The sequence below is a fragment of the Pollachius pollachius genome, assembly GCF_949987615.1.
Source record: "Pollachius pollachius genome assembly, chromosome: 10".
NCBI lineage: Eukaryota > Metazoa > Chordata > Actinopteri > Gadiformes > Gadidae > Pollachius > Pollachius pollachius.
Genome location: NC_136943.1, coordinates 23,377,028 through 23,391,811, shown reverse-complemented (window position 1 = coordinate 23,391,811; position 14,784 = coordinate 23,377,028). Strand labels below are relative to the sequence as shown.

The window sequence follows — 14,784 nt, the reverse complement described above, 5'->3', positions numbered from 1 at the left end:
GCATTCCTCAGCTTCTCGTGGAGCTGGTTTTGGCAATCTGCAGCCATTTTATCAATTCTGTCTTTCACAGTGTTGTCCGAGAGTGGGACAGTTTTCACTTTATCAGCTGCTTGCGGTCCACACATCCTCTCTACAATTTTCAGGAGGGCGGGTTTGATTAGCTGCTCTCCAATATTGTGCGGCTTTTTAGCCTTCGCAATTAACAGTGAACAGTCAAATGACGCCTCCGTGGCTCTGTGTAAATCAGTACCTGCTTTTTCAAAAGCTTTTCTGATGTCCGTGGATCTTCTTGATAGTGCCAATTGCTTCTTTCTCTCAAAATATTCTCGACTTTCACCAATAGTCTCGGGGTGTTTGGTCTCCTGGTGTCGTTTCAGTTTGCATGGTTTCATGCTTTGATTAGCTAGCTTCTCGCCACAAATGACGCATTTTGGCCGAAAACTGTCCAGTCCTTCCATAAAACCAAAATCGATGTATCTCTCGAGATATTGCTTTGTTTTCTTCTTTGGTACAGACGAACCATCTGTATATTTACGTTTCACAGACATTTTCTTTCTGTGTAAAGTGAGGCCGACTAATGAGGGAAACAATCAGCATTGCCCGCCACCCACGAGCTGACCGGAAGGTTGCTTACGCAAGTTCAGAGGTCACATAATTATGAATTTAAATGTGGACCAATGATATGTTTTAACTGGCATTAAACATTGTTTCGATTATCCAATTGGATGTTATTGGGGTTTTATACATTTAATGTGGATTTATTTTTTTTCACAAGTCACAACCTCAGCGCAGACACACTTGTGCGCCCCCCTTGCGATCTCTGGCGCCCCCTACTGGGGGGCGCGGACCCCAGGTTGGGAACCACTGGTCTATAGTGTAGCGACCCTGGGACATTTAAAGAGTTTGTGTGTTATGTGTTGCATTGTATTTCGTTGTCCGTTATGCCAGTTGTTCTCTATGCATGCATTGGATGTTCTTCTTGTCAATCAGTGTGGGGGGCGAATCATCAGGTCAGCTGGGGGAGGGCCTTGGGAGAACAGGAGGGTGGGGGCTTGCACGTTGAAGGGACCGGGTTGGGGGGTTGCCCGGGTAACCGGTTGTTGTTAGTGTGGCTTTTTGCCGTTGGTTACGGGTTTTCAGTGACCTGGTTTGTCACCGGCGAGGTCATTACAATAGCGTATAACTGCGGTGTCTGATGACAGTTTAATGCATTTTTCACAATTAACCAGCTTTCGTTTTGAAGGCAGTGTTAATTTTGGCAGCTAGATTTAGTCTTTGACTGCACAGGGTTCTGTTTATGGGAGCCTAAAACACCCGGGACACCCACCATCATTGATAAATCAAGTCTATTATTTTGCTGATATGGTAAACATCCAATAATCAACTACACCCCCCATCACGCTGCGCTTGGTTTAAGTTGTAATGTTGACGTATGAGAATGAGAACGAGGGAGGCGCTGAGTCTGAGCCGTTCATTCCATGATTGTACTGGAAACTCGACTGAACGAACGAACGAACTAACGAACGAGGGGCTGAGTCTGACTGACTCAGAGGACCGTGTATGATTCGATTCACCGCTATCGGAAACTCGACTGAATGAACGAACGAACGATTCGCGAACGACTCCTCTTGGCGAACTGAATGACGCGAACTGGTTCGCGGAAACGAATCACTAAATCCAACCCTACCCACGCTACCTTTGCGATCGACCGGTCGATCGCGATCAACGTATTGGGCACCCCTGCCCTAGAGTATCTGTGGTATAAAGGCTGGGACGAATTTCGAATTATAAATATGTACAATGCATAACCTTAGCTCATAGCTGAGTGGACTATACCTCCTGTTGCCGAGTTGTAGCTAAGGTCCCTCCTATTTACTGGAGGAGTGAAAAGTTGCACAAGAACCTTACGGGAGGGTAATGATTGGAAAATATCGTGCATTTTGAATGTCCAAATAGCACACCACTAACATTTTAGTCCTGTCTCGTCTCGTCAACGAAAACAAAACTTACATTTCGTCATAGTTTTTATTATCAAAGATCTATTTTTAGCTCGTCAACGTCTCGTCTTAGTCATGGATGAAAGGTCGTTGACGAACATTTTTCATCATATTTTTGCCACAAATTATTATGTGGCCACGAATTATTATGTTTTGGCCACGCATATTTATTTTGTGCCCACGAATTAATTATTGTGTGGCCACGAATTATTATGTGTGGCCACGAATTATAATTCTGTGGCCACGAATTAATCAATATTCCCCCATGTCACCAGAGGGGCACCGTAGATTAATCTGCCGAGTTGGTTTGAACACAGCGCCAGATCCGCCCTGCTCCCATGGCCAGTCCTCATTGGTGGAGGATATTAATATACTATGGAATACCAAATAGGAAGAGGTCATTGATAAATACAACGAGATAGACTTATTGTATCATTCACCAATATAAACATGTTTCATTTAAATTAACTCAAACATTTTAAACCACTCCAATTTCAGCTTGGTAGCCTTTGACAAAAAAAGATAGCCGAAATATAAACTAAACAATTGCTGATATTTTAGAATTTAATAATGGGATACATTCTTAAAAATGTTGACAGAACAATAATGATATTTTTATCATTATTATTATTATTTTTTTTTATATCAGTCAACTATTTTAAAGAGGAGAAAGATAAGACACAAGTTCCTCAATGGAAACAACACATCATTTCCAAATTGAACAATACAAACTTTAAAAAAAAAAAAAAACTATTTATCAAATGTGAAGCATCAAACAAGCAATATTCACTGCTACAAGTTGCGCAACTTGTTAGTGCTTGCACAACTTCTAACAAGTTCTGCAAGCAGTTGTGAGCTAAACTTTGTTTTACTTGTATGATGCATAATCCCCATACATAATACATTATTGTATTAAAAACTGCATTGTTGTTAAGTGCAAAAAAATAATAAAATTATAGCAAACAAAGAAATATATATTTTAGGTACGCTGCTTATCTTAGACCAACACACATTATACAGTGAAGTGTATTATGTTAAACTTCAAATGTTTAATAGTGTGTGGTTGAATGAGCCAACTCACAATAAACATTAATACACAAATCCATTAACTTAACAAGAATGTTTGCATTACATATAAAACATCGTAATATTTAAATGGGTCAAACTTGAGGTTGTGCTTCGCGGGAAAATTTAGCTTGACGTTAGGGTTAAGGTTAGACGTTTTCAGACATCTGATCCTGATGTTTAGGTCTTTTCAGACTTCTGATGCTGATGTGTAGGTCTTTTCAGACGTCTTATCCTGATGTTTAAGTTTTTTCAGACGTCTGATCCTGGTGTATAGGTCTTTTCAGATGTCTGATCCTGATGTTGAGGCGTCTTCAGACGTCTGATCCTGATGTTGAGGCGTCTTCAGTGGTCTTATCCTGATGCTTTCCTTCTTTACGCTTGATCTCGGCTCGGCTTCATTCTCGTGGCAGGTCTATGGTGTTATACATGACCAGTCGCAGTACAACCAGGCCCAAATGTAGTAGCACATGGTCATGAGCCAATCAGTTCAGCGCATAGTTAAACTGATTAGAGAACTTCTCATGTTTTCTACCGTCGATCTTGGTCATCACCTCAGACACTCGCCGCATCGAATTCCTGGGGACACAACAAGGAGGTTGGAGGAAAAACAAAAAACATTACAACTTCTCCGTTCATATCATAGCAGTTATTACAGTCTAAACAATGAAATAAGTCACCACTACTTATAAATCAAAATTAATTATTATTGATTATTCATTACAATAACATACTTGTTGAAAACTTTACTTTCCAGCCTGGACCGGGAGGTGTTGGCACTCTTCTTCAGATTGCTGAGGTTGGGGTACTTCCCCTTCCCCTTCCCTTTTCCTTTTCCTTTTCCTTTCCCCAGCAGTCTCTTGGAGCCCAGGTCTTCTCCCGTCGCCGCCTCGATGTCCTGCATCAGCTCCACATCCTGCCAGTCTGAAACAAACATCCACAAAAAAACTTTAATCCAAGGAGGGCATTTTGCTCATTCCAGAAATTATTGAACCTTATGCTGTTTTCATTGTCATAAGTTGGCAGATGGGATTCCGTCCACATTTTGTTAAATGTTTTCCAGGTAATTAATCAAGTAAAGCAGTTTTTAATGCCGAATAATTATAGTCTAAATCAAAAGGCAATATGAGCTTATTGTTTATCCCGCTGCAATTACAGCTGCTCAGGACTGCTTGCGTGCTTGCCGACACACGCGCTAAGCGTTTAACCAATCACAACAGAGTGGGCCAGCGACAGACAACCACCTTCTACCTTGGGTTCAAAGTGGTTCTGAAGAAATTAACAGTTGTATAATAATAATATTAAAGTGTAGTTTTAACATTAAAGCATGTCCACATATTCAAATAATACCCCCAAATAAAATAACTAACTTCAGTAAGTGCAGAATAGGACTCCTTTAAACACAAACCTTGCTGTCTTTTTTGGGGCTGTGCTAACATTACCTTGACTGTCAAAACGCTGCTTTTGTGTCTTTGAGTATTGAGTACGAGTCAGTGAGTGAATGTGTGTGTGAGTGAGTGAGTGAATGTGTGTGTGTCATTTGAGCTTGACCCTGGAATGGGCCTTTCAAGTAGGCCAACCCTTTATCACACACAAACGCAGACAAAGAATTATAGTGTTAACGAAAAGCAGCTGGTGTGTTTAAGAGATTCATTACTGCTTAAAGAGCTATGGCTCAACTTACACTCTGAGCCATTGTGTTTGTGTGTGTGTATTGTCTTTGTATTAGTGTGAGCTTAAATGTGTCCTCCATCGCATAGCCAATGTAATCAGAATGTGGTTTTCAACACCTTTTTTGTGATTCCTCATTTCGAAAGCTTGAGATTTGAGACAATCACAAGGTCAAAGGATGTCACTGCCTAGTGAGAGTAAGACATACAAGACAAAACATAGAGTGTAATAAACAGAGAAATGAAGACATTAAAAACAGAGCCAGAGAGTAGACAGACAGACAGACAACGACAGTGAGTCTTCTGTTCAATCAGCGGTGCAGCAGGATGCTTTGCTCTGTCAACACCTCTTAGCTTCTCAAGCTGAGGTTCATGTGTTGGAGTTTGTGTGTGTGTGTGTGCGTGCGGTCTTTGGTCTATTCAAGCTTCTTACGGCTCACACACCATTTGATATGTGGCTTTTGAAAATATGTACATGGTTATTTGTGTGCGTGCGTGCATGCTCAGATCTAGTCTTACAACAATGTAATTTAACATGTATTCAACTACACTTTTTGCCAGGTAATTCCATGGATCATTTAATTATTAAATAATTTGAGAGTATTTTAGCTTAATGCTAAAATAAGCTTGTACAAACTTCCACGAAATGTTGAATATTTTCTAGAATAATGTATGGCATCAATAATAATAAGAGAGTGTAATTGTGTAATTCACTGTACTGGTGACTTGCTGACTGATTAATCAATAATGCAATACTTAGTTAGTTAATTAGTAACAAAAGATGCCATTTCACAACTCACTGGACAGTTTGCCTTCAGTTACAACAAGCGCTGCAAAGCACACACACAAACACACATCGTTCTCTCTCTTTGCAAACACTCTCTGGGACAAACACAAAAACCCTGGACTCCCAAAGCCCACTGTCCGCTAGCAGAGGGCAGGATAATGAGAATTATGATCACTGTCTTTTCTCGCCTTTCCCATGATAATGTTAGCATACCATTCTCCCTCCTGATAATGATACCGTTCTCCCTCTCTACTGTTAACGAGACCATTCTCCCTGTTTCAACCTGTTAATGATACTGTTCTCCTTGTTTCAACCTGTTAATGATACCGTTCTCCCTCTCTACTGTTAACGAGACCATTCTCCCTGTTTCAACCTGTTAATGATACTGTTCTCCTTGTTTGAACCTGTTAATGATACCGTTCTCCCTTCTGATAATGATACCGTTCTCCCTCCCTGTTTGAACCTGTTAATGATACCGTTCTCCCTCCTGACAATAATACCGTTCTCCATCCCTCCTTCCTGATAATGATACCGTTCTCCCTCCCTGTTTGAACCTGTTAATGATACCGTTCTCCCTCCCTGTTTGAACCTGTTAATGATACCGTTCTCCCTCCCTCCTGATAATGATACCGTTCTCCCTCCCTGTTTGAACCTGTTAATGATACCGTTCTCCCTCCCTGTTAATGATACTGTTCTCCCTCCCTGATAATGATACCGTTCTCCCTCCCTGATAATGATACTGTTCTCCCTTCTGATAATGATACTGTTCTCCCTGTTTGAACCTGTTAATGATACCATTCTCCCTCCCTGATTATGATACCGTTCTCCCTCCTGATAATGATACCGTTCTCCCTCCCTGATAATAATACCGTTCTCCCTCCTGATAATGATACCGTTCTCCCTCCAGCCATCCTGATAATGATACCGTTCTCCCTCCCTGTTTGAACCTGTTAATTATACCGTTCTCCCTCCTGATAATGATACCGTTCTCCCTCCATCCATCCTGATAATGATACCGTTCTCCCTCCCTGTTTGAACCTGTTAATTATACCGTTCTCCATCCTGATAATGATACCATTCTCCCTCCATCCATCCTGATAATGATACTGTTCTCCCTCCCTGTTTGAACCTGTTAATTATACCGTTCTCCCTCCTGATAATGATACCGTTCTCCCTCCATCCATCCTGATAATGATACCAATCTCCCTCCCTTTTAAATGTCCCATGGCATAAAGAATTCACTTTATGAGGTTTTCTTACATTAATATGAGGTCTGCTAGCCTGCCTATGATCCCCAAGTATCAGAAATGGCATTGGGTGTAAAACAAGCGCTAGGTATCCTGCTCCGCCTTTGAAAAAGTAAAGCTCAGACGCTCCGATTTTGTATTTTGCTCCATATGTCGTCATAAGGGGCCAGGTTACCCCCCCTTCTCTGCTTTGCCCGCCCAGAGAATTTGGCCCGCCAATGAGACAATGAGCTACGACACTTCTTTGTTATTTGGATAACCGTTCTGCTGTTGGTGTCAGGAACTTTGCCTCTGACTCCCTGAAGTACATGAACCGCGACATGGAGGAGAAAGGGATTGTTGCCTGCGAGCCCCGCTGCCCACTGCCGAGGCACCACCGTCTCACCACCGAAAGCGGGAGAAAATCGCGGGCAACAATCCCTTTCTCCTCCATGTTGCGGTTTAGTCTACTTCAGATAGATGTGGAAGTGAAAGAACCAGAGCTGCGGAGAACCCGACGCAGTCGTTTGAGATTCATAATATCGTCTATATCGCGCATAACACGTCGGGTTCTCAGACATCTCTGGTATTTTCACAACGAGACTTGTAGTGGTTATCTCATCCATGGTTGAGAAGGAATTGGGGGAAAGGAACTTTGGCTTTGACTCCCTGAAGTACATGAACCGCGACATCGAGGAGAAACCGATTGTTGCCCGCGATTGTCTCGCGGGCAACAGATGTGTGCGCCTCGCCATTGTTATACATCCACTGTAAACACAAGCTCATGGTACCGTGGTCGCAAGCTGCCCAGGGCCACACCCCACCCTCCACCTTGACCCGCCTCTAAAAAACGGCACGTTTGTGAAAAGCTCATTGTGGGAGTGGCTGTAATTCTACACCAAGGCTGGATTTCTTGAACGTCGTCAAATACTGTATTAAGGGCCCACTAACACCTTCTCTGTTCTCACCAGAATGGCTCTCCCTGTTAGTGATACCGCTCTCTGTTCTCACCAGGATGGCTCTCTCTGTTAGTGATACCGTTCTCTGTTCTCACCAGGATGGCTCTCCCTGTTAGTGATACCGTTCTCTGTTCTCACCAGGATGGCTCTCCCTGTTAGTGATACCGTTCTCTGTTCTCACCAGGATGGCTCTCCCTGTTAGTGATACCGTTCTCTGTTCTCACCAGGATGGCTCTCCCTGTTAGTGATACCGTTCTCTGTTCTCACCAGGATGGCTCTCCCTGTTAGTGATACCGTTCCCTGTTCTCACCAGGATGGCTCTCCCTGTTAGTGATACCGTTCTCTGTTCTCACCAGGATGGCTCTCCCTGTTAGTGATACCGCTCTCTGTTCTCACCAGGATGGCTCTCCCTGTTAGTGATACCGTTCTCTGTTCTCACCAGGATGGCTCTCCCTGTTAGTGATACCGTTCTCTGTTCTCACCAGGATGGCTCTCCCTGTTAGTGATACCGTTCTCTGTTCTCACCAGGATGGCTCTCCCTGTTAGTGATACCGTTCTCTGTTCTCACCAGGATGGCTCTCCCTGTTAGTGATACCGTTCTCTGTTCTCACCAGGATGGCTCTCTCTGTTAGTGATACCGTTCTCTGTTCTCACCAGGATGGCTCTCCCTGTTAGTGATACCGTTCTCTGTTCTCACCAGGATGGCTCTCCCTGTTAGTGATACCGTTCTCTGTTCTCACCAGGATGGCTCTCCCTGTTAGTGATACCGTTCTCTGTTCTCACCAGGATGGCTCTCTCTGTTAGTGATACCGTTCTCTGTTCTCACCAGGATGGCTCTCCCTGTTAGTGATACCGTTCTCTGTTCTCACCAGGATGGCTCTCCCTGCGCCGCCACTCCTCCCGTTCCTCCCGTGCCCGGTCCTCCGCCCGGCTCGGCCGGCCCTGGGCGTCGCGAGGAACGATCACTCCATGGAACGGGCACTGAGGGAACGTTTAATAATGGAATAAATGGGCAGCTTTTGATTACAAGCAGTAAACATTGTGTGTACAACAAATGTCCACAGAGACATGTTAATGAAGGAGTGACTGTAGCCTTCAACACTCTTAATGCATGTGCCTCTAACAAGCTATTCACAGCATATACAGTATATATTTTTATTCTGACCTTGTTTGGCCCAGTCAAACTGCTGCTCCACCAGGGCTGATGTTAAAGAGTCTGACCTTTAGAGTTTGTTTTACCATGACCCTGTGCTGTGGTGGGCACAGTTAAAGAGTCTGATACTCTAGAGTCGGTGTTACCTTGACCCGGTCCTGTCGAGGGCACAGTCTGCCATTCCCCAGCGGTGCGTTGCAGTGGTGGGAGACGGGGGTGAAGGTCCCTGGGAAGGAGATGTATCTGCTGCTGCTCTCAGCCAACATCTCTGGGTTCTCCGTCTCCTCATCCACCTCGCTGGGAACCCAGAAGCGGTGCTGGGATGTCGACCTATCGATTGAGATAGACACCACATGACACACAACATAAAGCCATCCTCTAAAGGTGCTTTGTTTACATGACATATTTACATGTTTACCTTACCGTGTGACGACCTTTAGCCTTGACATTATTTACAAACCCTACAACGACCTTTGGCCTTTACATTATTTACAGACTCTACGACAACCTTTAGCCTTTACATTATTCATAAACCCTACGACAACCTTTAGCCTTGACAATATTTATAAACACTACGAACACCTTTGGCCTTTACATTATTTACAAACCCCACTATGACCTTTGGCCTTTACACTATTTAAAAAACCTACGACGACCTTTGGCCTTTACATTATTTACAAACCCTTAGACGACCTTTGGCCTTTATATTATTTACCAACCCTAAGACATCCTTTAGCCTTGACAATATTTATAAACACTACGACGACCTTTGGCCTTTACATTATTTAGAAACCCTACTAACCCTTTGGCCTTTACATTATTTACAAAACTTACAACGACCTTTGGCCTTTACATTATTTACAAACCCTACGCCGACCTTTGGCCTTTACATTATTTACAAAACCTACCACGACCTTTGACCTTTACATTATTTACAAACCCCAAAGCCCTCTTTGGCCTTCCAAATTATTTACAAACCCTATGATGACCTTTGGCTTTTGCATTATTTACCAACCCTACTAGGACCTGCATTGTTTACCTTATAATCCTAAGACCTGCGATGTTGACATTGCTCGGACCTGCATCAATCCTTTTCTTTACTTTTTTGATTTCAAAGAAATGAGCATGTGATCCAAGTGCTATGGCTCGCTACATGGACTGGCTAACACTGACACCCCCCCTCAGTGGGGGGGCGGTCACACTCACACCCCCCTTTGACCCGTCTTCCGGTTTGATTGATTTACGGTTGATTTGTGAAGTTGACAAAGATGAGTGGAGCCGTTAATTCAATGCAGATTCAACTGCTCAGAACTGGCTCACACTTGAACACACTAATGTAAAATGATAAAATATATCTGGACAAATATGATTAAATGCATTTAGTCTGATCATTTCTGTCCATTGAGAACCAGTGGGTGTCATAATATAACTTGAGTGTGCATGACCACTCACTTGATCATCTTGCCTGCACCGGGCTGCTTCTGGCCCCAGTAGTACAGGTCCAGGCCGAAGGGGACGATGGGAGCGTCAGGGGCCCCGTCGCCCCCCCCGGGGGCAGAGCCTTCAGCAGGGCTGGGGGGCTCCGAGACTCTGGGGCTGGTCACAGGAGGAGAACATGAACCAAAGAGCCATCAAAGAGAAGAGAACCCTTTTGTTCTGAAGGTTTGCATATGTTCATATTGTTGTCCCTTTTGTTGCATATAGGGGCAATTATAGTTCATACTTGCAGGGATTAAACGTTTATTTTATTTGTTGTGTGGAATCGTGCTGTACTGGTTGTTTTTACGTTAATGGGGTGTTGTATTACTCATTTCTTTTGTTTAGCCTTTTTGTTGTGTCGGTTTGGTCCGTGCAGCAAGTTTGGGCATGTTGTGTGTTTGTTTGTGATGGGACCTATCTGTGCGGAGTGATTTGGTCTACCGGTGATACGGTCACTCGCGCAGTCAATTGATCAGTCTCGCGTAGTCGGCCACTGGCAAAGGGTTTTTTCTTGCTAGCAACCTGCGGTTGGAGGCTGTGCGGTGCGGACGTGGAGTCGAGGGCTGTAGCGGGTTGGCATATTCGTGTGTTTCGTGCTGTCGGCAGCACGGTGTATCGGCAGACGGAGGTGCGTTTGCCGTCCGTTCGCCCGCTAGTGTTTCTCGCGGTGAAGAGCGCTATCCAGGTACACGCGCTCGCGGCCCAGTCGCCAGAGGGACCCAGGAAGAGGCTGGTCTCCCTCGATCCAGACGAGGTTCGTGAGGCGGGTTCAAACCCCGATCTTCACCCCATCTACAAGGGAGTTGTCCCCACTCTCCAACGCCCCCCTTTGTATCCGGAAGTTTCGACTCACCCCCTTTCCCCTCCCCCACTCCACGTGCACCAACGATCCAGCGGCGCCGCACTACGAGCACGAGGACATTCGTTAGGCCCACCGAGGGGCCTCAGGTCGGACTGTCTGTGTGGGTGCGGGCTGTGTGATTGGGTTAAAGGGAGGGTACAGCATTGGGGAGGTAGAGTGTGAGTGTGTATTGAAGTGTTTATATGGCAATGTGTTCAATGTGTATCTATAGGGCAGTTTATTGTCTGTATTAAATTGTTAAACGTAGTTTTTGGTCTCCTCTCACTCTTAGTTAAATACGTACACAGGTTTATTATATTATTTGGTTATAAATTCCTTGAGTCAGATTACATCCCTTTGGTAATTATACAGTCCTTTATAGGCTCCGGTACTTTCTTCAGTACACCTTTATTCATCCTGTGAGGCAACAAATACTGACCTAGACGTGTCGTGCTAGCGGTTGTACGTGAGCCAACTCGTCGTGTGACATTCCGTGTGCATGCTAACATGCTAATGCTACCAAGGCTAATGAGCAGCACGCTGAGGTTTGAGTCCCTGGACGCTTCGAAGAGGACTTGTGATTGGTTGAATAATGAGGCTGATCATATAAGTTTGAGTTTTGAGTTATGGCGCCCCCTGTCGCCAAAGTGACTTTACTTTTTATCAACCAAATCATTTGTTTTTAAGTTTAAGTTTTTGCTTCATTCTCCCTGAAAGTCTTATTATGTGAGTGCTGCAAGCAGTGCTCAAATATTGCTATACTTAGGCTTCATTCTTTCTTTATTATTCTCTATAAACTTTGAGGCCCTACTCCTCCCACAATTTTTCATCTAGAGACTCCATTCCACTTTAAAAATGTTCAAATTAGCTTGGAATCGCTCGCTACCATTCAAAAATCTCAAATATTTTACACATTTAAAATATTATACTATTATACTCTAATCAACACACACACTTGATCTTCTAATATATCTCTATATATATCTAACAGGTTTTCAATATCATTTATACTTTTTTCATAATGAACAGTTTAATTTTAAACCGGCTTCGTATGTTTCCAGTTGGTCTCGTTGCCGTTGAGGCTGAGCGTTATGACGTCAGCCGCTCTAGCCCACAGTGGTTATCAAAAAGCTAACCATTTCGGACGCTGCAGAGACCAACAATGTCAATATTTAACCTAGAAACACAATGTTAAGCTTAAATGATTTCTTGTTTCAATGGAGCTAAAATAATTGATCGATTGGACATAAGATTGTTATATATCGAGCGTTTGTGCTGCTTCTTTTTTAAATGGTGTGCCGGTCAAGTCAAGTTTTTTTTGTTCAAGTCATGTTTACATTGTTTACTCCATTTAGACTTTTGAACTCTGTTCAAATCTTTTCACTTGATTTAAGCCATTCAACATTTCTTTACGCCTTCAACTAGGTGCCTTAATTAAAATATATTTTCATCCTAACTTTGCATTACAGCACACACCGCATTTTCTGCAGGAAATGCATGTTCTAGTTTTTGATTGATACTTTGATTATATTGACACATATGATCAGTGGGCCCATGACGCCCCCGCCAAAAGGATATCTACTGATGCTCGACTCAAAGGCTGGCGAGTGAGTCTTTGGAAAGAGACCAATAACTGATGTGTGTGTGGAACAAATGGTTGATGACAGAACCCTCTCTCACCTTGGGCCTGTGCAGGGACGCATTTGTCCTTTCAAGAGATGCAGTGTGGCGGCCGCACAGGTAGGATCCCTCTCCTCCTCCAGCCTCCTCCTCAGCTGTCTAGCGGTGGTGGAGGGGGAGACCACCGGGGCCGGCCTCTTAGGTGGAGCTCTCTGGGTGGGTGGTGCTGCAGAGGTGGATGCTGAGGGTTCAAGACCTGTACATGGAAAAACACAAAGAAGAATGGTGGCTTCATTTAGTCACTGGCTAGCTTGAAGTTACTTTGATGGGTTTGTTGATTTGATAGATTCAGAATTCAAGTTCACATGTTTAAAATCTCTTTTTTTGTAGATTTGTGGAAACACAAACTGAGCAAAGCAGAGAGTGAGGGACTTCTGCAGCCGCCCGGGTGTTCTTCAACCAACTCAAGGCCCATCCCACCTCCTGGTCATGGTCAGACTGTCCACCCCCCCCCCCCCCCCCCCCCCCGCGCTCTGTGCTGCAGACGGTGCCCCTCCCTCACTACGAGCCCCGGCTGAACTAAACCCTGATGTTGCCGTCTCCTCCCACTGACACCTGCACGTCTCCGTCTAGGAGATGGCGATGTGGTCCAATCTATGAAACAAACAAGCTAAAGCAGTGACAACAGAGAAGTACAAGTGCTATAAAAGTACCTATAATGTACACCCTCTCAAAAACAACATTGCATGTACACGCACACGTACACACAGTCATATGTGCATGTGTACACACATGCATGCATGCACACAGACACGCATATGAGGGGTCGCCTGGGACAGAATTCATACTGGTCTTACACACACTATTATAATCTCGCATATACACCACTATACTCATACACACACACTATTATACTCCTTTTACATGTATGTATAAGAGTGTATAGTCGTGCATGTGAGAGAGAATAGTAGTGTATGTGAGAGAGAATAGTAGTGTATGTGAGCGAGTATAGTAGTGTATGTGAGAGTATCATTGTTTATACAAGAGAATATAGTATTGTGTGTGAGAGTATAGTAGTGTGTGTGAGAGAGTATAGTATTGTTTGTGAGAGAGTTTGACTGAAACGGAAGTGAGTTTGATTCCTCAGTTCCTGATTGGCTGACAGAAGAGGCGGTAGCTTCTGGCGCTCAAAATACTGTGCTGTCATTTCACTCTGGAATTTCCAGAGATGTTGTTATGCTGCGTTTGCAACAAAAAATGATTTGGTCGCTTGTTCGCCTGAGTTTGAGAGAGGCTTCCTCTTGTGACCGCCAATTCATACTCAACCATGGCCAGTCTCTACGTGTTGTGGAAGTACCAGAGACGTCAGAAGAACCGACTTAGTCATTTAGGATTCATAATATCACCAGTTCTATAAAATATTCTAATCTAGAAACATCCGGGAGCTCCGCCGTGAGTCCAGGAGCTCTATATCTAAATAATATAAGATGATATAATATATAGATATCTTTATAATACTAGAAAATGCATTTCCTGCAGAAAATGCGGTGAATGCTTTAGTATAAAGTGAGTTTGAAAATATATTTTAATTAAGCCACATAGATTAAGACATAAAGAAACGTTAAATGGCTTAAATCAAGTGAAGGGATTTGAACAAAAGTTCAAAAGTCTAAATTGAGTAAACAATGTAAACATGCACACATTTAAGAAAATGTAAATGTTTGGAAACAAATAAAGTGACAGCTGAATAAAAAGTGCAAAGCATTGCTAAAAATGCAGAAATGTAAAATGAAACTGAAGAATCTGAAAGGTCAAATGTGTTGCCCTGCACTGGTGTGTGTGTGTCTGTGTGTGTGTGTGTGTGTGTGTGTGTGTGTGTGTGTTTAAGAGAATAGCGAACTGGTGCGTGATTAAAAGTAGCCCAATAGAGTGGGAAAAACCGCCAAATCTGGCAACTCTGCCTGAACGACCTCCAAAAGTAGCCCAA

The 14,784-nt window shown here is 43.6% G+C and overlaps 1 protein-coding gene across 1 annotated transcript in view; it reads right to left on the bottom strand.

Annotated features, from left to right (window-relative positions):
- Positions 1–2,435: 2,435 nt before the first annotated feature.
- Positions 2,436–14,784, bottom strand: part of uvssa (UV-stimulated scaffold protein A) — a 35,143-nt gene continuing 22,794 nt past the window's right edge. Inside the window, exons 10-15 of the mRNA XM_079744477.1 lie at positions 12,858–13,053; positions 10,310–10,453; positions 9,004–9,187; positions 8,574–8,685; positions 3,797–3,986; positions 2,436–3,641 (exon numbers count right to left, since the gene is read on the bottom strand). Coding sequence (XP_079600603.1) covers positions 3,548–3,641; positions 3,797–3,986; positions 8,574–8,685; positions 9,004–9,187; positions 10,310–10,453; positions 12,858–13,053 — 920 coding nt within the window. The 3' untranslated portion in view covers positions 2,436–3,547. The remainder of the gene's footprint in view (positions 3,642–3,796; positions 3,987–8,573; positions 8,686–9,003; positions 9,188–10,309; positions 10,454–12,857; positions 13,054–14,784) is intronic.